This window comes from Cinclus cinclus, chromosome 3 (assembly GCF_963662255.1).
Source record: "Cinclus cinclus chromosome 3, bCinCin1.1, whole genome shotgun sequence".
NCBI classification, from domain to species: Eukaryota; Metazoa; Chordata; class Aves; order Passeriformes; family Cinclidae; genus Cinclus; species Cinclus cinclus.
In genome coordinates this window covers 114,317,984-114,345,468 of record NC_085048.1, presented here as the reverse complement: position 1 = coordinate 114,345,468, position 27,485 = coordinate 114,317,984, and the positions used below count along the sequence as shown (strand labels likewise).

The 27,485-nt window shown below is 46.0% G+C and overlaps 1 protein-coding gene across 1 annotated transcript; it reads right to left on the bottom strand.

Annotated features, from left to right (window-relative positions):
- Positions 1–1,085: 1,085 nt before the first annotated feature.
- On the bottom strand, positions 1,086–20,624 carry SERTAD2 (SERTA domain containing 2). Its single transcript, XM_062489465.1, has 2 exons — positions 20,607–20,624; positions 1,086–3,813 (listed from the first exon to the last, which is right to left on the bottom strand). The coding sequence occupies exon 2, from the start codon at positions 3,807–3,809 to the stop codon at positions 2,865–2,867; it is 945 nt and encodes a 314-aa protein (XP_062345449.1). The 5' UTR covers positions 3,810–3,813; positions 20,607–20,624; the 3' UTR covers positions 1,086–2,864.
- Between the last annotated feature and the right edge of the window lie 6,861 nt (positions 20,625–27,485).

Sequence of the window (27,485 nt, the reverse complement as noted above, 5' to 3'; positions counted from 1 at the left end):
TGATGGTGCAGGGGGAAAGCCACAGCTCAGCCCTTCCAACCCAAGCCTGCACCAGCCTTCCCAGCCTTCTGCTGAGTCCCACAGATCAAGTTGGTTTTCATCCCAGGGGTTTCCCGTAGGGATTCTGTCACAGAACATGCACTTCAGCACCAAGGAGCCACAGACACTGCCCAAATGGCAAAGTGGATTTAGAGCTCGGCTCCTGCTCTCTGAGTACAAAAACTTTAACTGACTCCCTTTTACAGCACAGGTCTCTGAAAAGGGCACTGATGGGAGCTTTAGCCTAGCAGGTGGTATTTGTGCAGGTGTAAGCACTTAAGTAATCCCAAAAAACAGGTGGCTCCAGCATCCTGCAAATTAGTTTTTAACCATGGTAAGGCAAGTGCCTACCAAGTTGTCCTGTGAGCCTGGTGCTGTTCCAGGTTTGTGCAGGATTGTGTTCCCAGGTACTCGAGGTGCAGGGACAGAAAGGCTGTGGGTTCTCCTGCAAAGACCCAGGACTGCTGTGGAACAAGGGCTGGGTGGGAGCTGGAGCTGTCCCCCTCCTCCCCACCCTCCCTTCCCCTGGTCCCTAAAGCTACACTTGGTCAATGGCTCTCCATTTGAAGCAGTGACTTCCTTTCTCTTTAGTTCTTTAGCCTGCGTAATGACTGCACCTCCATCAGCACCGCAGTATTTCGTGGAGTTCAGCTTGGGAAAAAGCGGAAAGCAAACCCACTCCCCTGGGCCAGTGTCCCCCACCCCCCTCCCCCAGCCCTGTCCCTCCCTGGCAGATGAACTGGGAGCCAGAAGTGCCTTTTGCAGCTGTACATGATGCATTTCATTTCAATTAGGAGTTCCTTCATTGCAAAAATGTATCTGCTCTCATCCCGTGTCTGTGTGCACATCTACATTACATCTATCTATATACTAATAAATATGTATGGCCTGTTTTAAAGTGCCAATTTATAAAAAAGCCACCTCCTTAAAAGGCAGGCAAGACCCAATTTCATCCATGACAAGAAGGGAGCAGAACTGACTGAATATTGCCAAATAACGTAAAACATAATTTAAAACTTCTTAAATAAATATAAAAGTTATTCCTAAAGAAGCCATAGGCATGTCAACAATACAGGTTGTAACCGGCACTCGACAACTAAAGTACCATTGGAGAACTAAAATGCCACAGCAACTTCAGCAATAGGCATGATACATTGCAAACTTTTTTTTCTTTTTTTAAATTAAATGTACACCACAACGAACTTAGGAAAAAAAAAATTAAAAAAAAGCTATTGGTGCAGTAAGAAGACTTCTCAGGTGTAACGGGGAGGGGACCATGCATAGAAAGCTGTGTCTGTATACTCCTTGTAAAACGGGTCTATAAAGTGTAAAGCAGGTAACACAGTTGATACAAGAACCCGACTCTATACGAGATGCCAAGTGATGTCACGAGACTGGCTCCAGTTTCAACAGCAATGGATATTAAAGCAAGTCCATCCAGTGCAGGTACGAGATGAGCTTCACTGCAGTAATACTGAAGCTGCCTTTTTCAGCACTTAGCACAGTGAGGTGGGAGAGGGGAGGAGAAATGCTCCAAGAAAGGGCGAGCGGATGCTCCCAGCCCCGCTCTCTGCCCGTCAGTCAGGGAGAAGCCGCAGGAGGCTGGCTCCCGGTGGGCTCTGGGCACGTCGCTCCCACTCACACCGTTCCCAGGAGCTCCGGGTGAGGAGGTGCCAATCTCCGCCGGGTTAAGGCTCCGCGTCGGGCGGGACGGGGGCTTGGGGACAGCGCCCGGCCCCGGGGCGGGAGCCGAGGCCGGGGCAGCGCTCAGGACCGCCGGGGGTGAAGTTCCACAACTGTTTCCTGCCAACTGCTTCACGTACGTGTTGGAAAAGGACATGGCTCTAAGTTTCAGGAATCACAGTAGTGCGCAGTGGGTACAGCAGGGAGCAAACACTTGTGAAACTCCGACAGAAGCAGCTCCCAGCCCTTTCTTAAAGCACTTTTTTTTGTTTGTTTGTTTGTTTGCATTCAGGGAAACCGACTGCAGGCTTATTTGATCCAATTTTCTCTTTGCACCATACACATATAAAACATTACAACTCTGTATAAAAGTACAAGTGGTTCTTGTACATCTGAATTATGCAGGAACTATGTGAGCAAATCCTATCAAAATAGCTATTTTTTGTGTGTATAAACAGCATTTGTTTTTAGAAAAAACAATACCATAAACTGCAGAATCTGTACAAAAATATAAAATAAATTTGGGCAGCAGTTTCTAAACAGCCATGTAAATGCAACACTTAAAGAGGAGCAGGTTAATGCCTCCAAAAGGCTGAATTGCTAAAGTCAACCTATACAGGGCTAAAATGGTATTGAGATTATCTAAATAATAAAATTTTTTACCTCTTGCAATAAAACTTATAGAAAAAATAGACAAGTATGCACATGCAATTTACAGCTTTCCCCAACATAATCCTTGTGCTTAGCTTTTACCTTTTTTTAAAACTTTTTTTTTTTTGTAATAACATAACATTGTCTACAATACATATTCTTTCCTATACCAGGATATTCAGTCTTCCTTGAGGAACCACTTTAAAAAAAAATACATTAGAAGTGGTCATACATGGATGAAGGCACTCCAACTCTGCTCGAAGCAAAAACTAGTGTGATCCTTTTCTTTTCAAAAAAGGCAAGCAAGGATGCATGCACAGTGCTGTGAATCGGGGCTGGAAGGGACTATGGAAATACTACCAAGAGTATATACTGGTACTGAAAATTAAAAAAAAAAAAAATAAACAAAAAAAACCAAAAAAAAAACCAAAACAAACAACCAACCAACCAAACCCAACAACAAAAAAAAAGTTGCTATATTTCTAATATTTTTAAGACCCAACAAGCACCTCCATGATGTGATCCAGTTCTGTGAGATCCATTTTGAAAGGCTGATTTGGAGTTACTGGTTGACTGCTGTACGGAGCGAGAGTTTTTAGGAGCTCATCTGCTGAGACAGGAGCCATTTTTGAGGCAGCCCCTGTGGCAGATGTGCAGGGGTCAAAATCATACATGGACGTATCAATGTCAGCGAACAGAATGTCATCCAGGGTCAAGTCTGTGAGGAAACCTGTGGAAGCTGTGATCTCAAAGTTGCCAGGCAGGGGGTCCACGAGTTTGGATTCGGCCGTTCTGCTCTCCGGGAGGCCCTCGGGCTTATGAATGTTGGACTCGCTGGGCTGGGCTTTAGAGTCGTCGGCTGCTGATTCAGCTGCTACTGCCTCTGCGGAGGTAGGTGCTGGACAAAGCTCCTCGATTTCGTCCAAGGCTGAGGAGAAGCTGTCCTTTACTGGTTGGAGAGCAGGAGGTGGCGGCTTCGTCGGACCATCGTGCTGGACAGCCGGGGAAGTGCAAAAAGTGTCGTCCTCGAGCAAAGAGGCCGGGGTGAGGCAGGACTCCAGGGGCATAGTACTTACCAAGTCGGCGGGGAGCAGGGGCGGCGAGGCCAGGTGGCTGAACGCCGGCTGCGCCTCGCGGAAGTTGTCGCTGAGAGGGTCGGCAGGCTGCGAAGAGGCCACAAACATGGGCCTCAAGCTGCCTTCTTGTTTGAGTTCTTCCTGGATTCGCCTCAACATGTTGTTAATTAAAACTGTCTTTTGCAAGCTTGGCTCGGTTAATGGCCTGTGGTTATAAAGTTTCATAAGGGAAATGTTGAAGATAGTCTGACGCTGTAAGGTGTAAGACACCTTAGAGGGACCGTCAGTGGGAGACACCACTTTGTCTTCCAGCCCATCTTCATGCTCGTCAAACTTCCGCTTTCCTCCTTTCCCCAACATATATCTGCAAGGGAAGAGAGGAGACTGATGAAGGCAGCAAAGCAGGTGCACATCTGTCCCCATCAATAACTTGGCCTTGGCCCACAGCAGCATGATGAGCAAGCAGCAGCAACCCTAATGCAGGGCTCTGGCCCATCCATGCTTAGGCATGGCTGTGCTGGTAAATTCCAAGCAGGAATTCAGACAGCATCTATGATACTCAAGATCTGGCATGCTTGGCAGCTAATTTCCTCTTCCTTACACTAAGCAAATACCTGCTCATAGGAGCACAAGCCACAGGCACTGTAATGAACGTTTCCTCACATTCCCTGACTGAGGCAGTGCTATACCTGGGAATACAAATGTAAAGCACCGAGGTTCTCACAATGAATTTCCTCTTTCTATTCAAAAGTGTGTTCATGGGGGAAGGGAAGCGAGGCTCAAGCAATTGTGTGTTGAGAGAGACTTCCCCAGTTGAGTTTGGAAGATCCAGCCCTTTGGTACAACAGGATACACACATATGGGTTTATTTAGCTGATCACCTAAGGACTAAATTACCAGAGCAGGAAATGTAGTTATTATACTCAAAATTATACTCAAAATAAAATTACAGATGAAGATTTGTCAAGTCTTTTAGTTTAATCCCCAAGACCACTCTCTACTGCTGGTCAGATGGCAGATTTTGAAGGAAACAAAGGGGACTTCACCAAACTTGCCCCAAATCATAAATAATTTCTGAGCTGAGATTAAATAGGGCAGTTCAGATCCCAGTGCCATCTCTTCCAGGATGTTTCAGAGCACCTGGAAATGCTCTTCTACACAGCACAGTCCCAACCTCATTTTGTCACCATTAGTTTTGTGACACAAAGTTCCCCCCAGACGCAGAGGAATGAAGGAGTTGCTGTGCTGTGACAGTAGCATGACCTAATGTTATGCCCTCTCATTTTCCCAGGTAGATGTTACGGTGCTGGAGCTCTAAACCACTCACTCTCTTAATATGATCACAAGCAGCTCCCTGTTCATTCCTGTATCCCTCCCTCTGCTGAACAAATTCTTCCGGCATGAAGAACTCTGCCTTGTTTAAAGAGAGAGAGAAGAAAAACGAAGGTGGAAGAGGCTTTCTAGCCACAGGTATCCAGAAAGAAGTTGCAACAGCCATAGAGATTTTTAACCCAGACCTGACCCTTCTCACAAAATGCAGCTATCATCTGGGAGACAAAATCTGCCTTCCTTATTTGAGTACAACTCCCAGTCCTCCCAGTGTGATTAGTGCCTGACAAAGAACTGTATTAGGCAGGTCTAACACAGTTTGATGGTCGCACACCAGTTCAGTAGGCAAACAATGCAGTTAAACATCACCAAAAATGACTGACAAATATTTAAGAGCAGAGAGACCCTTGGGAAGCAGAAGAGGGGGCAAAAGAAGTCAGGGTTTCAGTGCTACAAGAGCTTCAGAAAGCATTTGCTGGGTGGTAAATCAAAAACTAGACTGGGTGAAGTGAGCCTTTTCTGGTTAAAAAGAAGTTCCAAATCCAGATAATTTCCTAGCATATTATGCAATTAAAAAAAAAAAGAAAGGCGGGGGGAGGGAGCAGGCTGAGCAGAGCTGAGGAACAGGTAGGCTGCCATCCAAGCTCCTTGGCCAGCCACCAGCAATTCCTGCGCCTGGAATCTTGGTTGAACAAAACCTCTGAAATTTAGCACTACTGCCGAAGTCTGGTTTTTCTCTGCTCCCTAGTGTCACTTCCATGGACTACTCCAGAGCTGTGCACATGGGTTTGGGGTGCAAGCAGGCAGCTTTGCTATTCCAGTGTTCACAGCAGGCACATTTCCTTTCCCTTCAAACAGATAAAAGCAAGAAAGGGAGGATCAGGCTACCAAGAATTAAAAACCCTGCCCAATTCCAGCACGTTTTTAAAGCAGCAAGGGGTTAGGAGGAGAGTCAGCAGCTTTCCATCCCTTCCTGCTATCTCCTCCCCCTGAAAAAAAACAGACTCTAAAGACAGAGCATTGTGGAAGGAGCACTGGTATATTTAAAGAAGACATTTTTAAATGGCTTGGGGACTAGAAGAGTTTGAAGTTTGTCAGCCTCTGCCAGGAATGTATAAAAACATTCACTGCACAAAGCAAACCTTTTCCCCCATGATAAAGAAAACAGCCCAGGCTCCGTTCCCTGTGCTCAGTTATTCATCACTGCCAGGTGACGCTGCCAAGCATTTCCAACAAACCCAGCTGAGCCCATTTCCACCCAAGACTGAGGTGCTGGTAGTGAACACATTTTTAAAGCTGATCAGTAAGAACTATGGGATCATCACTAAGTAAATACTACGATAACCTCACTACGTCATTTTCCAGGAAGCTCAGAGATTATTCAACATTTCCTGTATGGGTGACTGTCAAGCTTTCGCATCTCACTCGATCTTCGTGAAGCTTGATTCAGAGCCTGCCCTTTTAAAAGATAAAATAGATCAGGCAACTCCCAGTCTCACCTACTAGCTTTTCAGCACAACTTTCAGTTTCCTTTCTCCCCACTAATACTCTCTGAAGAGAGCTTAACCCATAAAGCACCAAAGCAGGATGTCAGCCTAAGCATGGGGGTTTTATTCTACTGAGGGCTCAAATTAGCACTGCTAGATTCTCGGCTTTCTAAAGTTGTATTTTATCCCCTTTTCCTCTGGCATGCCAATGGGAATTGTAAAGTATGTTTTCCTCCAGTTTCCATAAGTTACTTAATTCATGCCAAGCAAAGCAAGGAGGTGATATCTTTTTAGACCAACTGATAGAGTTGGTAAAACCAGGCATGCTTGGGTTCTTGTAAGTCTTTCTCTGGCTCTTCATAAAGGAACTTCACAGTTTCTGACCTCCAAAACTTGAGACAATGTTGCCTGCTTGTTCTCTACAGTTGAAGCCATCTCTCTCCTCCTTCAACCAACCCATTTCACACTTGCATTAAAGGGATCAATGTTGTATATCTTAAGATACTGACTAACATTAAAAAAAAAAAAGACGCTGTACAATACCAGCGTTTGACCTGAATCAGTTCTGTTCATCTCAAAAACTTTGCTTCCAACCTTCTCAGCCAAACCTCCTGCTGGGAAAACAAAAATGCCAAACTTAAAAGATCAGCTTGACCAAAGATCAGTACAAAATGAGACAAATCTGTACCATCCCAGGTGTCAAAAGAAAGGTGTCCAACCAAGTCATACAGCTGTGACAGAGGCAGCCAGGTAACACCAACCCACCCAAATGTAGAACTGCACAGGCAGAGACAAAGAGTAACATTCATGGAACATCTTTCATGCATCTATTTTGGCTGAGCAGCAACCTCAGCCAGATGTATTTCTCCTGCATTTTCACCCATTTCCTAAATATAATTTTGAGGCCAGCTGTTAAAAGTCTTGAGCCTGGACATCATTTTTTGCTGTTGTTGTAATAAAGGATTTTGCAGGGTTTTGGTTTGCAAGCGGGGTTTCAATGTTTCTTAGGTACATGGAAAGATGAAGAAAGACAATGGAAAAGCTGCATCTTTCTGGGGATTGGGGCAGGGGGAGTTACGTGGAGATCTTCTCCAATATTATCTACCAGTTGGACTTCATCTCTGGAAGACCCTGAACCAAAAACTAAACCATTGTTGCTGAGAAAGATTCTACTTGCTTTTTTGCCCATTTAGGGTGATTGCACGCGCCTCAAGTGCCAGAGAAACCCTAGCATTGTTTGGGAGTTGTCTTTTCTTAATTGAAAAACAAAAGCAGTATATTTTTTTTTCTCATTCGCGTGTCATTTAGCTTCCTTTTATTGGCTCTGCAAGCTCTTCAGACAAAATGCAGTTGGGGCTCAGTAGAAGAGATAATCAGCCTGGAGTGGATGGTTCTCTGGAGTCAACCCTCATCGATTAAACACAGAAGAGCTTGTGCAATGCCTGTGTCTCTGAGCCCACTTAGTGATGAATCCTTTGCTCTCCGGAGGACTGAGGTACGTGTAGATTGTGAGAGGAGCACTGTGTTTATTGACTGTGCTTCGGACACTTCGACACCACTGGACTATTTCTGAAGTCTTTAATAATCAGCACTTTGGCACAGAAAAGCACCAGATATTTAAAAACTGAGAGGAAAAGTGATTTTGCTCACCCAATAATAAAAATAACCTTTAGTTTTAATTCCCAAAGACTTCTAACAATTAAGCTTAAAACACCTCTCAAGACTGAGGACTCCTCAATTCTACAATCCACTAGGCTCTCCCTGCTCATCGACACAGGAAGGGAAAAAAAGGAGGAACTGAACCCCAAGAGGAACAGCGGAAATGGAATGTTTTTAAGAAGTCACATTGCTACTCACAGATTTATGCCACCCCCTCACAGTCAGACATGAGGATGAACAGCTTATTAGAGTTGAGGTTACTTTTAGAACAAACACCACGTTGCTCAAAAAGGTAAAAGCATCAAACCCAGAGTCCACAGGCAACCATTCCTCTCCAGGCAGCCGAACACCTAAACACAAGTGGGAACCACAGGGGCTTGTGGGAGGAGTTTAAAGCAGGACCAGTTACTTTCTGAAATCTTAGGTAATTAAAACCACAGGGGGGTAGAAAAGGAGAGAGAAAGAAAAAGGCAACTTGGGGGAGTTAACATAAAATTCTGCTTCACACGTGTGCATGAAAAAGAAAACAACACAAACCCACAACACAAAAGCTCCCCATAAGAGAGCTTAGTGGAATGAGAGAGAGCACTGAATTTGTACACTTCATTCACCTAAGTTTGTGAAACTTACTCAGATGTAAGTGACCCTCACCAGGTTTTCTTGGAGAACCTATCTAGTGAATTACACAAGTGCTTTCTGTGTCACTTCTGGCACACGAAATACAATTTTCCTCTCTTCCATCCTTCCCTCCTCATCTTTGAGGGTTCTGCTGGTTATATCCTGGCCCAACGGTAGTCAATGGGTGTTTTGTTACTGACTTCAGCAAAATCAGGATTTGGCACAGATAGCTGCAGGACCAAAATAAAAAGGCCTTTTATGCCAACTGGGTTCAACTGGTAAGACAAGGGCCAGATCCTCTGAGCTATCAGAAGCAGGTTGAGCTGCTGTGAGGTATTTCAGTGCTACTGGACGCAGCCTGAGGGACCACCTAAACTTGTAACCGGTCTCCACAACTTCGAAATATCTGTTCCCTAGAGCAAGGGAGGCAAAACAGTAAACCTCTCTCTCCCCGTCCCTGTTTCCACATCCCCAAGGCAACAGCAGAGAGAAAGTGGATACATCTGTAGAAGACCCCTTGGGCCAGGACCATGGGATCACCCACTACAGAACGATGCTCCTTGGCCTGCAGGATCCCAGCAAAGAACAGCAAACCTGCCCCAGCAGGTGGAAGTGCAGACATCTGAGAGCACTGGCACCCTCCTCCCATTCAAAGTTACAAAGGAAAAGCAGAGGGGCGGGCCAGTATAAACCTGGCAGCTTCTCCCAGCCTCACTCAAAACAAGGGGGCAAGTTTAACAGCCCAGGTGCCGAGGTTTAACTCCAGGGCTGGAGTGAATAAGCAACATGGACTTTCAGAGGCAACAGCCAGAGCTCGATGGCCCCTCCTTGGGGATTTCATCTGCTGACACGGGAGTGTTTAAAGCCTGGCACAGCAGCATCCCCGGGAGCTGGGACAGCCTGTTCCATGCAGAGCTGCACGGCCACGCTCCCTGTGCTGCAGCTGGCCTGCAGGGTGTGAACCGACCAGTCAGGACAGGAGTGGGGGGGTGCAGAGTCGGGGAGAGTGTCATTTTTTTGTTTTATTCCACAAGGCTGCTTTCTCGGGATCTGATGCACTGCATACATGTTGGAGTGTACTGCATACATGTTGCCTGGCTAAAGAGGACTCCTGGCAACACTGCCTGGTAAGAATTGTGAGCTAGGAGACAAATCCCACAACCTCCCGAAGAGATGTAGAGAGGGAATGGAGCTGTGCAGGGGTTTCTGTCCTCTCCACAGCCAGTGCTCAGATATTCTGTATTTACAAGGTTTGTTTTCCCTGACACATTTTACATTAATTCTGGCTACCCTTTTTTATTTTTTTTTTTAACTGACTGAGGCTTAATAAGCACTTACAAAACTCTCCTTTAGAGTATATAAAAAAATTGGCCTCCTGGGCAGCTCTCTGCTTCCAGAGAGTACAGGGGATTGTTTTTATGTTTGCAAGTCTTCACTGCAAGGCTGTCAGTGCCAGCAGTAATGTATTTCTCACACATATTTTACAGGGACCTAACTCTTCCTATCTCCTGTGGCGGATGGGTAAACCTCAGCTCTTCCAGAAGAAACAGAGAAGTAAGAAAAGCTCCTCAGCATCCCACTCCTGTATTCAGCAAGAAAGGCAGTTTCTCTCTCCCTACAGAAACACACCCTTAGCTCCCTGCTTTAAGCATGTCACACAGAGTGAAGACTGAGTGAAGAGCAGCTAGCAAGCCGAGTTACAGGGGTCTTTTCTCCTCTCCAGTTAAAAATCAAAATAAAAAGGAAAACCACAGTGGGTGACTGTTAGAGGCTAATCTAAGTAGAACTTAGTTTACAACTGTGCAAGGAAATCTCTGGCAAACGGGAGACAACAGTGGAAGCTCAGACTCTCATTTGAGAAGCATCTGAAGTCGTGCAGGTCTCACGGGGTTTGCCTTTGATACCCAGAGCCTGGAGTCCCCAGGTCCCTGAAGGAGTGTCCATGTTAATCAGAAAGTAAGGTGAAGCCTTCCCTAGCAAATAAGCAATGCAATTATAAAGCCAGTCAATAGTGAAACGCCAGCCAACGTGTTCCAGCGATATTTTGAAACTGTAATCTGATCCTACTGTTTCCATCCTCGTGCCTTGCCTGCTCTCCCTTGTTGCATACTGTACTATTTGAGGCCCAGAGGGCAAAGCGAGCTCTTGATGTTTGTTCATGATCAGAAACTGCATTTGGAGCGAGAGCTCTACGTGCACCGCCCACACCACTTTCTTGAGAGTTTCTTTAACTTGCAGCCCGCCCTAAGACCTGCTAGAAGGATCTCTGCAAAATAACCCAAAACACAAACTCCACTTCTGCCTTCAGTTTGCAGCTCCTTTTCACCACGCTAAAAAAAAGGCAAAGCCGAAGTCTAAGGCAATCTCTCTGACTCTGCAGTGTGTTAAGCCTTGCAGGAAACATATGCTTCTATTAAATTGGAAACAGTTTCTAATACTGTCAGTTTGCTAAATGTAACATGTTCCCCTGGAAGAAGTGGAGCAGTTTTAATGTTTTTTGACTAACTGCACATATCCAAACAGAGTACGTCTGATAAAGCTAGAATGGCCTCCAATAAATATAGCTTAGAATAAATTACTGCCTCATTAAGTAATTGTTTGGAGTAAGGACAGCAGGTTTTCTAGATTATAGCCATGTTATTAAGGGTATTTATAATATTAGGAATTCTATCAGGGTACCAGAAGTTAATTCAAGTTTAAATCAGAGGAGCATTTGTTAGCTTGTTAAAGCATTAAAGACTGCCCTGGCAGAACCTGGCAGAAGGTGGACAAGACCGCACAAGCTCCGAGTATGGAAAGTCAGCAAGGCACACTGCAAACCACTGTGATGCTGAAGGCAACAGCAAAAGCCCTGAGCAACTCCAACAACTCCTTTTTGGTGCAAAGCAAGAGGGAGGATATACCTGGGTAACACACCAGGGTTGAAAAACATTTATTTAATATTCACACAGAGGAAGGCAGTTGTCTTTACGAGAAAGAAAAAAAAAAAAAAAAAACCCAAAAAAAACCCCAAAAAACCAGAACAGGTTTGGATTGCCCAGCAGAACTGATTTCTGTCTCAAATATCTCAAAGCCAAAATGTCAGTCTTCCCATGTTCTGCTTCAGACAGGACTTCCCATGTGCTTCCTTATAAAACAGTGCCCAGAAGATGCAAACAAGCCCCCAACCTGCCCTTTTTTGGTCTCATCCTTAACTGGAAGCTTTAGGAATCAGCCAGCCTAGGACTGCCAGCCCTGCCACAGCTCTTCACAGACCTGGTGCAGAGACATGACCCTGCTAATCACCACCTGCTTTGAGCCAGATCATGGTGGAGGAGTTCTCTCTTCCCACTACCAGGAAATGTTTGGTAGGGTTACTTACTGAAGGGAGAGAGATTGTCCAGAAGATGGCCAAACTGCCCTCATCAAAGGTCACCTTTGTGGCAAATCTCCTTTACATCCTTTCCCAGGATGGCTGCACACACTGTCTACTCACAACAGTGCTTGAGCCACCACTAGGAGCTTCCTCCCAGGGGTTCAGCTTAGCTGGGCTCTGTGCTTCAAAGAGCCACCAAAAAGAGCTGGGCTGAGACTATTTTGAAATGTAGGTATCCATGCAGCAGTGTTAAGGAAGCGGCCAGGTCTGCCAAGTGTGAATTGAGTTCTATCGTGCTGTGAACACAGGGCTCAGCACTCTGCTGAAGGATCAGGAGCTGCTTTACACACCTGGGCATGAACAGCAGGAAATCAGAGCTGCAGAAAAGCAAACCAGGCACGGCACCGGGCCCGATCCTCTGACTTTACTATGTGATCAGCTGATTATTCAGCAGAATCTGCTTGTTGTCACCCAAAAAATATGCAAGGGCTTCTACACACAAGCCTCCCTGGGATCAGCCACGAAGCTCTTCCTGTTCCACAGCACTGTTTCTTCCCACAAGTGCAGCACTCCAGGCCTCCTTGCACAGAAGCAGGAGGTGCTGGTCCCACAGGCAGGACCACGACACCATGAATTCCTGTGTCAGTGGGCAAGGAGCCACACTGGAGCTGCGCACAGCTCCATTCTGGGAGAACCAGAGCCATCTCCTCAAGAGGTGGAGCAGCAGCAATTAAGATGGCTGTGTACTGCTCCAGGGCCCAATTCAGCCAAGACTGCCTTCCATTCCTTCCCACTGCAGAGCCAGCAGGCACCAGCACAGTGCAAGTGCTGTCTAAAAAGAGACACCTCGCTTGTAAATGAAATTCAAAACAATCTGAAAGACCTAGAACAGCTACCAGAAAGTGACACAGGCTGGGAAACACACACATTCCCTTTTCACTGCTAAAATTACACGCCTGTAATGAAAAGATGCTACTGGTCAGGCTCTAAGGGAGAATGATGAAATAGCCAGGCTGGCTGTGCATCCCTCCTCCCCTGCACTGGCGCACAGAACAATGGATTACGGCAACGTTGTGTTGTATTGTACAAGACATCTCTACTGGCACACACGTGTCATGGGCTGCCTGGTATTTTTAGTGTACATAGGGACTGAGCACTGCAGACACATCTCCACTGGACCTGTGCAATTCCTGCAAAGGTTAATGAGAATTGTGCGTGCACCCACAAGAGACCAGACCCCTCTGTTTATAATAAGGGAGAGAGTTTTTCTCACCTATGTATAATTACTTTGTTTGAATCCTATCATAGCATCTTTTCCCCAAAGATACCTTGTTTTTCCCCCTTGTCATAGACCCTGAATAAACACATTGGGGGGGGGGGGGGGGGAGGGAAACTCCCACACTGCTGAAGGAACTGAATGGTTTGCCAAAAAGTAGGTTATTGCTCTGAAAATGGTGTTGAATAAATTATCACAGTCAAACTGAAAAGCAGCAAATGGCAGGAGGGAAGAAGAGAAGGAAGGAAAAAAAAACCCTTTGAAGAAATATATACTGCAAATGCACCATACAAATCCCAGCAATGACAAGTCATTTTAGTTTCTGACTTGCAGATTTTACTTGCTAACCAGTTTCGCACTACTGAGAGTTAGTTAGGAGAAAAGAAAGGTGTTTCCCTGGCATTTTTTTAAAGTAGCTTAAACAGCACAAGTTGCTTTCAACATTTTCGCTTAAATGAAATGAACACAACCCTGCAAACAAATGCATTCTATGAAGAAGAACCTACTCACCCTGCAAGTCTCTCTTAAAGAGGTGAAAAAGTTGTTGGACATTTCTCCCCCACCAGTGAAAACAAAACAAATAAGAAAAATGTAGTTAAAATTTGACACAAAAGTTTGCTCAGATGATGTGAAATGATATTGGGCAAGATGATAACTACTGGCCTTTCAGTCCAGTGCACTAATGCTCTTGCATTTGTTGAAATACAGCATATGTTTCCATGTCCTACAAAGGAGCCTTCTGAAAACTGATTAAAGGGAACTTTGGACAGCCTTGAACTATTCTCAACCTATAATAGCTGTGAGTTAGAAACAATGGAGATTCCATTTTTCGTGGCACCTGCTTGATTTCACAATAAAAAGTACTACACCAAAGCGATGTTCTTTAAAACAGCCACCATGGGACCCACGTCTCTTCTATGTGGAGTAATTTAAACATTTTCAAGTAAATAATTTAAACTTAGATGGAGACACCCTTTTAACAGCGTGTTTTGACAACGTGTATATTAAGTTTGTATTCTGAAGCATGTTTAGGACAGGTTAATTAGCACGGAACAAAGAAACTTAACCACAAACTAAGATTTTGGAAACTGGGAGCAGAAAATAGAGAAGGAGAACAGCTCAGGAAACAGAATGTCCAAAACTTTATTTCATGTTCAGTCAGACACAACCCGTTCACCTCACCCATGATAGTATTATAGTGATTTTCCCCACAATTAAAGTCCTCAGCCAAGCATACATGTATCACGTGTGTCCCCTTGCCAGCAAGGGGAAGCAGGGCAGAGACAGGAAGCTTGACACTGTGTGTCACACACACAGAAAATATTCTCTCTCTTGTATTCATTCACGAGCTATTTGTGGAACACTTTAGTTAGGGAAGGAAAGTGGAAGGGTTGTTTAGAAGAGCCAATTTTGCCAAGCAGATGGAACAGGAAGGGGTAAGGAGGAGCCAGGTCCCAGCAGGGTAACCCAAGCAGGTTATTGGACCCCTGGGACAGCCAGCATGGAAGTACCACAGTCAAAACCCCTGTGACCTAGTGTAGGCTCCTAAAGCCTAAGGCACAGCCCCCCCCCCCCCCCCCACAGAATGCCAGAATCAGGCATGAGACCCCACCCGCAGCAAATCAGGCCGTGCCAAAAGTGCTGAAATAGAGTGGCTTGTCTCACACAAGGCCCACAGAGCAGTGAGAAAGCAAAATGTAACCACCACTGTTCAAAAAAACCAAAACACTGTGGTTTGCACACAAATGCTAGTCTCCTATCTTGATGAAATGTATATTTGAAAAATATGCAAATGATATGCATGCACGTGGATGTGTACCTACTAAAGGCTTTTTTCCAAGGGAGAAAGAACACCTGTAAAAACACATGAAAAGTAAAGTTTGTGGAGGCACCGGAAGATGATGATGATGTATTTCTGAATTAGGACTTAAAACTTCATTTTGCAGCTACCTGAAGTTGAGACAAAGCTGCCTTCAGGCATCTCAAACTAGTCAGACCTGCTATAGCAGTTGCACAGTCTGCTTCAAATATGCCCTCCATGCTCCTTTCAACCTCCACCCCAACATACATCCGCATAGTTTACCTCCAATCATGGGTGATTCTCGCTATAGTGCAGTTCACTCAAACCTTATTGCCTTCCTGGCACGATGGGAGGGTTTTTTAAGACTAATGTTACAAGCTACTATAAGAAACTGTATGAAAACAGCCAACAATTGTCACATTTCCATGAAAGGAGAGTGTGGTTCAAAAACAGTACAAGGGTTTCGGGGGTGAAGTGGAAAATCTGGGATCAAGAAAACAGTTTTAATTGTTACATCTGAGGAAGTGTTAGGGCAAGTTTAGATCTTTCCACCAATTCAGGGCTCCTTGAAAAAGGGAACTTGTTTTTTCTGCTACTTCCATATACTGCTCAGTTTTCAAAATAACATGAAAAGCAAACAACTCACGTTTGAACTCTTCTCTCTGTACTCTACTAAAGAATTCAATTTTTATTCTAATTTCACTGGAAACAAACTGTCAGATGAAATTCAACACACCTTACTGGTGTGAAAGCAACGTAAACAGGCTTGGCTCCTAATAATTACACAGACTGAAATTCGTGTCATTCAATGCCACTTAAAACTCAATTCCAGAGTGATATTAAAGAGAAATTTGCCCTTAAACCACTGGTACTCAAAACACTGCTCATATTATACATGTTGGGAACCTCAGATGTTCTACAGTAACACCTCTGATTTTATGTACCAAGCTGAGGAGGCTACTAAACCTGGTCTCTGATCTAAAGGAAAGTGGTCTGACCTTGCCTAACGCAAGGCTCTGAGCAGGGTTTTAATTTTAGTGCAGCAGCCTGCATCGACTGTCACTCAGATATGGTGGTGGCTGCTGTCTCACCTGAGCCAGTGTGCCTCCACCCTCAAAGAAGGGACACATGAAAACCAAAAATTGGCTCTCTGGTGACTCAACAGTCTTTGGCCCATTCAAGCCTTCCCACTCCCAGTCACAGTTTAAAGCCCTTTCTGAAGGCTGATGAGGCTGCATCCAACACCCTTGGAGATCGCCCCAACTCTCCCTTGGAAATGCCCCTCAAATCAGGTCTTCCCCACCCCAAAAAATCCCCTTTGAGCTGGAGGAATGTCCCAGCCAGCACATCTTCACAGCTCCTCCTTGCCACTTGGCAATGACACCCAGCATCTGACATATTCACCAGGAGCCATGGATGACACAAATGTGGTGGCACTGCAATTTCTACTCTGCACAATGACACACAGTTTAATACACAGCCAAGAGACGGGGCAGGGACCCTGCTGTGACACACACATGCCTGCTTCTCCCACTAAACCTCTGCTGTCTCCCAGCCAGATTTGTGTTGGACCTCAGTTTGGGCTTCACTTCAGCACACCCAAGAGGAGCATTCACACAGCATTTATGGGCCTTGCCTTCCCTACTCCTGTTGAACAGCCAAGCATTGTTATCTTATTTTTGTTATAGTGTTTGCATTGGTAATGCTGAACAAACCTGAAGCCTCCACTACAGCAAACACAAAAATTGACTCTGTTTATAAAAGAATTAAAGAACTAACACATGTTGAGAGTCTCTCTCCATTTTCAGAAAACAGGCACCTCTTCATGACAGCAGTTTTTCTGACTGATGAAAGTTTAGAAATCAAAAGAAGTGGCAGAAAACATGCAATTATATATACCCCTGAAGAAAATGAGTGCTGAGCTCAGATTGGCAAATTTCATCTTCCATAAACCATTAATTAGCAAAAGATTCATCAAGACTAAAGATCTGTGCTTAGTGCCAACCTGCTTACATTGAAGCTGGACCTTGCTCTCTCCTTTGAAACACTCCTGATCTTTGGACTTGGTGACTGAAAGCTGCTATTTCTGGCACTGATTCGTGTGCATGTTAAGGAACCACTGGAGCTGTCTCTGTATGAGCCACTTACACTACAGAGCTGATTTAAAAGAAGGTGTCTCTCTCACTACCTGGCCCTTGTAAGAAGTAGATCACCAGAAGACTATGCACACTTTCAAAGTACTGCACTCTCTTTGTTTGACAGATTACGCTTTAAGATGTTACATAAAAGCAAAAATAGTCACAAATACTTTGGATCACCTGTCTAGTGTTAGCACTGCCAGTGATCAACTGTGCCAGCAGTGCTTTATATCAGTATGAAAAAAGTCAGAGCTCCTAAAAAAAAAAAAATGTTTTCCCAATGAAATATTTATTGAAAAAGAAAAGCAGTTTGTGTGAATGACAGCAAAATCCTTCAAACCAGATGCTGATTAAATCTGCAGTACTTCATGGAAGCAAAAAAAAAAAAAAAATTTTTTTTTAATACGAAGTTTGAGTGTTTCCTTGCTATTAGGACATTTTCTCAAAGTCCTTGATGCCTCTCAGGCAGACAATTTGAGCACTTTGTATATTTATGTTATTATTTCCCCTGTGAAACTCTTTATTTCATCTTTCCCATTAAAAAGAGCAGGTGTATAAAGGAACACAATTACAAGTCTTAATAAATCAGCACCTACAGATGTATTTAATGCTCTTTAAGACTGTTTCATCTACAGACAAAACCTGGAGGACCTATGGCTATCAAGTTCCTTTTTGTTTGTTTTCAATCAGCTTCAGAGAAAAAGAAATCAGTTTGACACAAAAATCAAAGCAGTGTTTTAATATGCACGAAGTCTAGCTTCGTTCGTTTAGCAGTCCAATCCAGTTCCTGCAGAAAAAGAGTGGGTGGTTGCTGCTACCAACTTAAATGGAAGCAGGATCAGTCACGAGAGAAGGAATTATCTAGAGCTGCTACACTGGATGCTGCAATACTTGCCTGAACAATAGAAGTATTCCGAAGGACATGCTCTTGGATACCTGTCCAGCAGCACAAACTCCTAATCCTCCTCCTAGTTCTACCATCACCACTGTTTCATTATGTTAAATCAGAGCCCAAAGACACCATCCTATTATGTAAAAATGCATGCATTTTACCTTCAGCCAGAAAGGGCTACTTTCAATTTACCCCACTAGATCAGTTGGCTAATTTCTACAGCAGTCATTTGAAAGAAAACACAATTCATTTTTATAGTTAGTTTTACCATGTGAAAGCTTCCTGTGCCCTTAGATGCAAATCAAAGTGCCTCTGTCAATTTTGTACCCTGTGAGAAATCCATAAGCCACAGGAACCCTCACTTGTGCAGATCCATGCCTAAAATTATCAGAATTTAAAAAGGTAGAAGGCATTGCTTGAACTGACACACATAGCAAGTGTTCACTCATTTGAGACACACAAGCATAAAACTGGTGTTCAGGGCAGCCAAGCCCTCTCCCACCGTTGTTTGAGCAATAGCATATTCTAGAGTGGCCAAAATCCAGCACCCACTGACAGCAGCGAGTCACCCTGATGACTGCACCAGGCACCAGATGAAAAAGCCTGGATTTCCCTGCTCCCGAGAGCCTTGGATCTATCTGAGCACACTCCGCCACACGCAACAGCTCTGGCGTGCAGCACTGAAGTTCGGGTAAAGAGGACAGCCCCCCCACCCCCCTCCCCCCCGATGGAGATAAAATAGGCAGATTCGCTTTATTTTACACCAGCAGCTGACCCACAGCTGTAAATCAGCCACCAAGGGGCCCACTGGACAGCACACAAGCCCCTCCAACGATTTCTAACTAAAGTAGCCCTAGGCTTTCCAGCTGTGTTTCACAAAATGCAAGCAGTGACAGCAGGTAACTGTACTCCTGTTTCCATGCTTAGGAAGAACTTATTTTTCCAGATCCTGATGTGAGTAAAGCAACCGACGCTCCAAATCAAGGTGGCCCTACGAAAGGATTTTTTTCCAAGCGTTCATCCACCCCCAAGAAAATCCTAATAAATATACATTTTTGCCGTCGCTTCCAAAAGATGAACCACCTTACTCACAAAATCCCGCCCCCCCCCCCCCCCGACGCCTCTCTCTCCGTGCTAGCGGTGCTCCCAAGGAAGACCCATGCGCGCTATTGCTCCGGGAAAAGACAGGCTAATCCCCTGCCCTAACACCAACCCCTGAAAAGGGCCAGGCAGCGGGGCCAGCCGGGTGCTGCCCAGCCATATGTCAGCTTTGCTACAGCGGAGTGAAAGTCTCCCCCAGTCCCTTTAGGCTCTCCCGGCACTACGGCACGCACTTTTCGGGGTTCCCTAAAGCCCCCGCTGTCGCTGGGAGAACGGAGCCAGGCTGCAGCCCCCGGCTCCAGGGGCTCCCCGGTGCACACGCGAACTTACCGGGGTGGCGTGGCTTTCCTGGCGTCGGAGGGAGCCCGGCTCCGGAGAGCACAGCCGGCCGCACTACCGGGGCCGGCACAGCCACCTCGATAAAAAAGTATATTCCAGCTCCCCGCACCTGCTTCGGCTCGGGATCCCCCCGCAGCGGCGGGGGAGGGGGCGTATTTTAAGGTCAACTCCGCCGCTCTGCCTTCTCTGCTCATCTCAGCACGAATCCCCCTCCCTCCTCCAGAGGAGAGGGGGAGGATCCCCGCCCCGGGCTTCTCTGCCCGGGAACCAATTTAAAGGTAGAGATAAAACAAGCCCCGATGACTCGCAAAGCCAGAGGGGGTGGGGGAGTGTCGCCGACCCTGTCCCCGTCCCCGTCCCCCCCCCACCCCCCCGATGCCCCGCAGCCCCCCAGCCCCACTCACCACATGCAGCTCCACCTGAGAACTAAAGCATGGAGAGGGGGAGGTCGGAAACTCTCGCCCTAGAGCAGCTCCATATGTCGCTCCTCGCCGCGCCGCTCCGGGGAGGGGCCGGGTGGGATGCGGAGGAGGAGGAAAGGAGGAGGAGAAGGAGGAGGTGGAGGCAGGAGCGGGCGGCGTGAGGATTTAAGCCTCCGCTCTGCCCCGGCGGCTGCGATCACGCAGCATTATACAATGGAGGAGGAGGAGAGGAAGGAGGAGAAGGAGGAGGCACCACCAGCCCCCCTCCCCGCACTTGCCGCCAGCACTGACGACAGGGGCGGCTCCGGCGAGCTCCTCACCCTTCGACCCGCGTCAAAGCTCCGCCTCGGCCCCGGCCTTCCTCCCCCGCCTCCCCCCCAACCCCCGCGGCTGCTCCTGCTCCTCCTCCTCCTCCCCCGCTCCGGCTCCCCGCGCTGCCCACGCGTGCCCCGGCCGGGCAGAGCGGCCCCCGCAGCCACCGCGGCTTCCCCGGGGAGCGCCGGGCCGGCACAAAGGCCGGGGCCGGCGCGCTCCGACCGCAAATATGACAAGTATCCCTGCTATCCGGTGGCGGGGACCCGGCCGGGGCGCGAGGCTGGCCCCGGATTGTCCCAGTACAACCCAAAATTCTACCCCCGCACCTCCGGTCAGGCCCCGGCCAAGCAGAGCGGGGGCGAGGGGGGAGGGAATGTGGAGAAAACTCGGAGCGCTGCCGGTCGCCCCCCGCCCCGGGACCTCACCTGGGAGCCGAGGGAGGCGGCGGCCCCCGTCCGTGGAATCCTCGCTGCTAATTTGGGCTGTGCAGATACCACCGAAGCACAAAAATGAGGCCAAACGGAGATGTTCGAGCGAGCGAAGACTTGGGGGAAGGAGGGAAGCTCTCGGCACCAGGCGCTATCTGGAAAGAAGATGATTATTTTAAGTCACCTCAATGATTGAGTTTCGAAAGGGGCCGTAATCCCAGCCGGCGCTGTTAAAGGCGATTCAAACACCTTACAGTTTTGGCTGTAGCCCCAGCAGGCAACTCGGATCGTTCCGGCCTTTCATGTTCCACTAAACCGGTTGTACTTCGGGACAATAAAGCTTTAAGACCTAATATAAAGGCGATTATTAGTCATTAATACCACGACTCGCCCAGGTATATGCTCAAAACGGTCTGTAATGATTTGTGATCAATCAAGATGATGGTCTTGCTAGAAACTAAGTTCCATTTTCAGTTAGAAAACCCTAAAGGAAAAGAAGGGTATTTTTAGAAGGAAGGTTTCCTTATCCTGGAAACGGTATCTGACAAAAATCCACAAAGGAAAAACAACACCAAACAATTAAAATAGCAAATCTGCCAAAATAAAAGGAGACTAAGTGCTGATTTTAGGTATTCTTAAAATTAGAATTTAAAAGGCCCCATCTAATTGATGTTTAAACACCAGGACTGGCGCTTGAGCACTCTGCTGAACTCACTAAAAAGGAAGGAAAGGGCATCAGATCTAAAAACTGACGTTTTATTTTGCCAGTTTGGAGGCCTCAGCACACCTTTCCCCTTCCATCCGTGCTATCAGCCATTCCTTTGAGGAGATCCAAGCTCTCTCATCCCGTATCTGTGGCACAGTTAGCCCTCAACCAATCTGCAAAGCAATTCACGAACCATTTACTAGATTTTGACGAGTGATTTGCGAATTGCCCAGGAGCTGGCAAACGTTAAAACCAGAATCTCCCTGGCTGGATACTTTCCAGGAGCAAGGCACTGAAATTTGGTCTTTCTGCCTGGGGAAACAAGTGTCTCCCTGAAATTACCAGCGTCACAATAAAATCACTAAATAAAAGGAAAAAGGTTCATTTACTTTAGAGACTGAGTGATACCTGTACAGTGGGCTTCTGCCTACTCAAAAGTCACACAGACTATTTGTAACACTTGCACACTGTTGGCTGGGTTGTTCGGGTGGTTTTTTTTGTTTGTTTGTTTGTTTTGTTTTGTTTTGCACGCCAGATTCACTGAATTTCAGGGCCCCATTCCACCCTCCTTTACACCAGATTTGTAACACAGCGGGATCTAGCCTTGCGCAATTGCGCCGTGGATGCGCCCAGCCGAGCAGCGCCTGCCTTCCGGAGCTCAAAGTCCGCAGCAGGTTTACAGTCCCCGTGCCTGGGTGTGTGCACGCTATCACCGACACCAGAGGCAGAACCACAAACATTTGCTAAATAAGCAGCTGGGCTCCAGCCCGATATGCACAGCCCTGATCTTGCCATGTTGCACTCGGCAGTGAAAAGCCTGAGCCTGTGTCATTCGAGTTTTAAATGCTTCTGACTTCACTCAGTTGCTCCAATTTCACACCAGCATTAAGAAAAAGCTCACCGCCCCTTCTGTTTCCTACTGTAACTCTCCCGAGTCTTTCTTGGCAGGAGTTTATAGTCACGCTGTAACTCAGATTGTGCCTCTGAACACAACTAGTACAACCTGCATCCACACTCAGAAGCACTCCCAGCTGAGCATAGGTCACGATACGAATCGATACGAATAGAGCTCCTTCCTGTGCTTCATGCACAGCACAGGCTCCGGCACGGCGGGACGAGGTTGGGCTGCACACGGAGAATAATCCTGCTGCCGGCTGCTCCTCACATGGCCTCGCACCTGATTGAGTGAGACCTTTCTGGCCAAGAAATTTCGTTCTGCAGCTCTGGAGCAGCCTGACCAGAAGGTGTCTGCAAGACCCGAATGCAGTTTACCCAAACACGTCAGTAAGCACAGAGAAGCAGCCTGCACCAGAGCCACAAAATGCTGTGCTAGGAAGTGTGTCTGTTGGCAGAGGTTTCTAGAGCCTGCGGGAGCAGGAGGGGAGAAAAGTCTGAGCATCTGCAAGGAGGAGCCACCCAAAATGCATCCCATTTCAGAGCCATGCATGCATGGGCTTCCCAGGGAGCAGTAGCACAGGTTTAGTTGTGCAGTCATAGCCTTGACACAGGCCCTTGAGCTGCTCACATGCGAAGATGACACAGTAAAACAGAAGGAGCTGAGCTGTGTCTTTCTGCAGCAGTACCGACCTGACGTGGGCTACAGGCATAGCCTGAGTGCAGCCCTGTCTTTGAGCAAGGATGGTCAAAGCCTGTCTGATTGAGGCCAGGCATCATGAAGATCATTCAAAAACCACCCCTGCATTGAAGATAAATAAATGAACAGGGCAATAATAGATGAACAAACAGAAATCAAAGATTGGGAAGGGGGAAACAGACACTGGACTTCATAAATCAATTCATTAGAAACACTACAGACTGCTAGGTAATCTGCCCGTCAACACAGGTGCTAATTAGGAAAGAGTGGCAAAGTTTGGTGTGCTGGAATGTTGGCATCACTTGCATTTTTCAAAAATAGAGCGAGTGAACTGCTTCCTATGCTTCTAATTGCATCCTTGGCCTTTTCCTTTCTGATTGCAGTACATATGAATACTATCAGATTTCATCAGGTAATTGTTCAACATAACTTCATTTTCTCCCTGGACGTCTTTGCTTTGGTGCATGCAGGAGCTGGCAGACAAACACCTAATACTGCCCCCCAGAGCAGACAACTTTTTGCAAATAAAGATCCCCCCCTCAGCACTGGTAACTTGGGAAAAGCTGAACAAAGGGCCTGCCTACAGCCAGAGCTGCTCGTTCCACTCGAGCAGCGAGATTCTCCTGGGTAAGGAGAAAGCATGCAGCAAGCAAAGGCACAATTAAACACTGCTCACACCTCGCACCGTCTCCGTTCGGGCTCAGCCATAAATAAAAACAAGTTCCTCAGTAAAAAATTGGGGCGCTGCGTTACTGCAATCTGCACCTGTACATGAGCAGGGAGGAAGCTGCACCTGGGAGCTGGGCTGCTTTTCTTGGGATTTCAATGGCTTTTTCTTCTTTTTTTGCTGGTGCTACTCTTCCACTCTGCCGAGGCTGTCCCATGTGTCCCAAAGCACAGGAGTCAGTTAAAACCAAAGGAAGGCATGCTTCACCCCTTCTCACTCCAGCTTTAGCTTTTTTTTCCTCCATTCTCTGCTTCAGTTCATATTTTTGTCCTTTAATGTTTTTGTGGCAGTAGGAGAAAGACCGTTCCCTAGAATGCATAATATGCTTAATTATCATTCCTGGTTAGTTCTCTAGGAAAAAAAAAAAAACCCTACAGGAGAAATCAGTGTAATTAATGAGTATGACCACATGCAGCCTTAGTTGTAATGCAGTATCATATATTATATGTCCATTTGGGCAGTTGATCTTCTTTGGGTAAAATGAACAGCAATGCAAAAAATGAGGGAGCTCATGAATCAATATTCTGAGTGCAGCTAACCCCTTTTGTATAGTTATTCTAAGCTTCCTACAGATTTTGATGACAACGTTGGTTCCCAAATACTGCTTTTGGCTTTGGTAACACAGGATCAGGCCTGTACAGTCTAGTAATAGGAAGCTATTGCTTGGCAGTACCAAGGGTTGTACCACATGGTAAATTCATTAAGTAATTAAGGGAAAAAAAACCCAACCCTTACTCCAGGATAGCTCTCAAATAGCCACACCAAATAAAAATCCCCAGTGTGTGCAAACAACAAGGGTAGCAAGGTTTCATCTGAAAGCAAGATTTGGTGATTTAGATGCTTTTCAGAAGGGCCACTCTTCACATACTAAATTATTAAGGAAATATTATGGAACAGGATTATCAGGAAAAAAAAACCAAAACAGTGTGCATTAGCTGGCTTAGTCAGAGGAGGTTTTGCTGCATTCCTCATGCATGGAGATGACTCGCTCCCTCTGTAATTCCCTGTGCACTCCCAGTCCTCTGGAGACTGTTGGTGTGCATCATCTTTGCTCCAGCTGAAAGACTGTCCTCTGACAGAGGTTTGGGCTGCCTACCATTGCTGTGTATTTCCTCCTATCTTTCTGCCTTCTTGTAAAAATCTGTGTTCCTTTCCAAATCCCGTTCAGGATGCATCCCCTGCAAGATGTGCTTCATTCCTGGCCCAGGGCAGACTGTTCACACTGGCCCTGCCTGTACGGCACACAGGCTCCTAAAACAGTCTCCCCTTTCCAATCCTGCTTCTTGTGACACAGTGAATTGTACTCTGCACTGAGATGAGTTTTAAACAATTTCAGGCTGCTTTTCTTTCCCCTTTCAATGCTCACTCTGCAGTCTCTATCAAAAGCACAAGCCATTTTTTTCTGGAACACTTGGTTACTTTTTTGAAGAGGCTATGCTGATGTCCTGATATTCATCTCATACCAGGGCCAGTGGATCAAAAGGGAAAAAATTCTGCAGATAAAACCTAAGAGTCTGTTTTAGAGCTGAGGAGGGAATACTTCTGATCAAGAAAAAACACAGAAATGGTTGGGGAAAATAGAGAGATGGCCAGTCTTCAGGCCTAATTAACCACTGGTGTAAACAGATGCTGCTGCAATCAAGCCAGAAGACTTTGGGCCACCCACCAGTCTCGAGCACAAACCCAACACGAGCCTGAAAATCTTAACAACACGGGGCTGTCAAACATGCAAGCCACACACACTTCAGCACAAAGGTCACCACCACGTCCCCAATGCTGAGGGACCACCTGCTCCTTGTTCAGCAGGGGAGAGCAGCTCCACTGCTCTGGCTTACCCTGAGCGCTGCAGAGATTACAGCCCTTTCCTGAAGCAAAGCTACTCCTACAAAGCTCTCCGTGGAGCCACACATTTCTGGAGCACAGATGCACCCCACACTTTCCCTAAGCACTCTTGAAACCTGAAAGAGGCCTGGGTGCATAGGCAGGTTGGAAAATGTTTAGCACTGCTCAACCCTGCTCAGATGCCAAAGGCTTGACAGACCAAATGGAGCCACCCGTGGGGTGACCAGAAGCTTCTAGAAGTGGATGTTCCTGCTCAGATTTGTTGCATTAAAGCACTGTACAACAGTTACAACGAGTTTGGGGCTGGGAGGGCACAATCAAAATGGTGTTGTGGTTACACTGCTGATGTAGGATGCTACACAGCATTTCAATACATTATGCAGGACTTAAACCATGTCACTGGAGTTAAACATGTTTGTGCTCAGATGCATTACCAAAAAAAAAAAAAACAAACAAAAAAACCAGAACAAAAAACCCAAACCAAAAACCAAACCAACAACAAGCTATTTCAATCCTTATTTATATGAAAACACGAGTTAATACGTGGACATTCAAGTGAATGGACTCACCTACAGCTGCTTCTGCTGGCTGGAATACCACCTGTAAAGCACATTAATGCCCCTGTGCAGATTTGGGGGCTTGGGACTATTGTTTAAAATAGGTTCTGCAGCTTCTTAGAGCCTCTAGATTGAAAGAATGCTTACCAAGATAGAGGCATTTTCAAAGTAATTCAAATTTCCAATGATAAATCCTTTCTCTGACTGTCCCAGGTGCAAAATTCTTTACAGATGATGTTTATCTGTACTCCTTTCACAGCAAGGTTTCTGAAGGTCTAATTTTAAGTAAACAGTGAGTGACTGACACTGCTTCTTAAAAAAAAAAAAAAACCAGCAAAAACCAACAAACCCCAATAAAACAGAAGTTGGATCTATAGGGCTAATTCAGAAGAGGGAAAAAAACCCCCAGAAACTGGCAGAAAACCTAGCACAAGAACATCAAATGTAGCAGTATTAACTCCCACTGCCATTCTGTTCCTCTACAAATAATTGAAAATCATCTAGAACTGAACTCATTCAGTCAATGCAGTGAATTCACAAATCTTTCTGTTTTAACCCTTCACAAAATGCGTAACTCCTTAGACTATGTGCAAAGAGGAGAATAAAAAAGAAAAAAAGACTGAATGAGTACATCAGATGCTTTTAGTGACTATGCCTGTGGTAATGATTCATTTTGTCTTTCTACATTCCCTAGTGCTAGCACGGCTAAGAGTCAGCAGAAGCTCATACTGTATATGCAGGTAAACAGACTGTGGGTGTCTGCATTTCTTAACTCTACCAAAAACCACCCCGTAACTGTCAGAAATGCATTTTATCTTTCTGAAGAAAAAGGGAACTGCACAAATTAATTTAGGATCTCCTCTAACCTTTTTTAATGTTCTTTCACTTTAAAGGAAGCTGTTCACTTATGGTGACCATTAGGCAAAGGCTAAAAAAGGTTTACACCTAATTAGTATTCTCAAGCAAAGACGAAACACTAAATCACTGCAAACCCACCCAGCATTTAGATCCTACCAACAGGACAAAGAAAAAAAATAAAAAGCTGAAAATCCACCATTTATCATCAGAGTTCCTTTCACACCTCTTAATGGTCTCTTTCTTCCTCCCACAGTGGCTCAGGGGTGCTAATGTCCTTGAAATGCAGCAAGGGTCTGGAACCGGGGAGGGGCATCTCTCCCGTCTGGTCACACCCATATCATGTGCAGAGGTGCAAAAAGAAAATAGTAGGAAAAAAACAAAAAAGAAAGTGAAAAGAGATGTCGTGAGCAAGGATGGCATGGAGGTAGGGAAGAAGGTGCTGCATGTGGCTCCCTAAAGCCTATGGTGGTTTTCTGTGACAGCCATAAGCAGGTTGTTCAAACAGTAATAGTTGTCCCCTTTTATTTTTATTTTAGCCTTGGTGAGGGGGCAAAACAGAGACATAATTGGAGTACAGAGGAGAACAAGTAAA

Excerpts from the sequence above, each read along its gene's own strand:
- SERTAD2 (XM_062489465.1), bottom strand. The coding sequence starts at position 3,809 with ATGTTGGGGAAAGGAGGAAAGCGGAAGTTTGACGAGCATGAAGATGGG.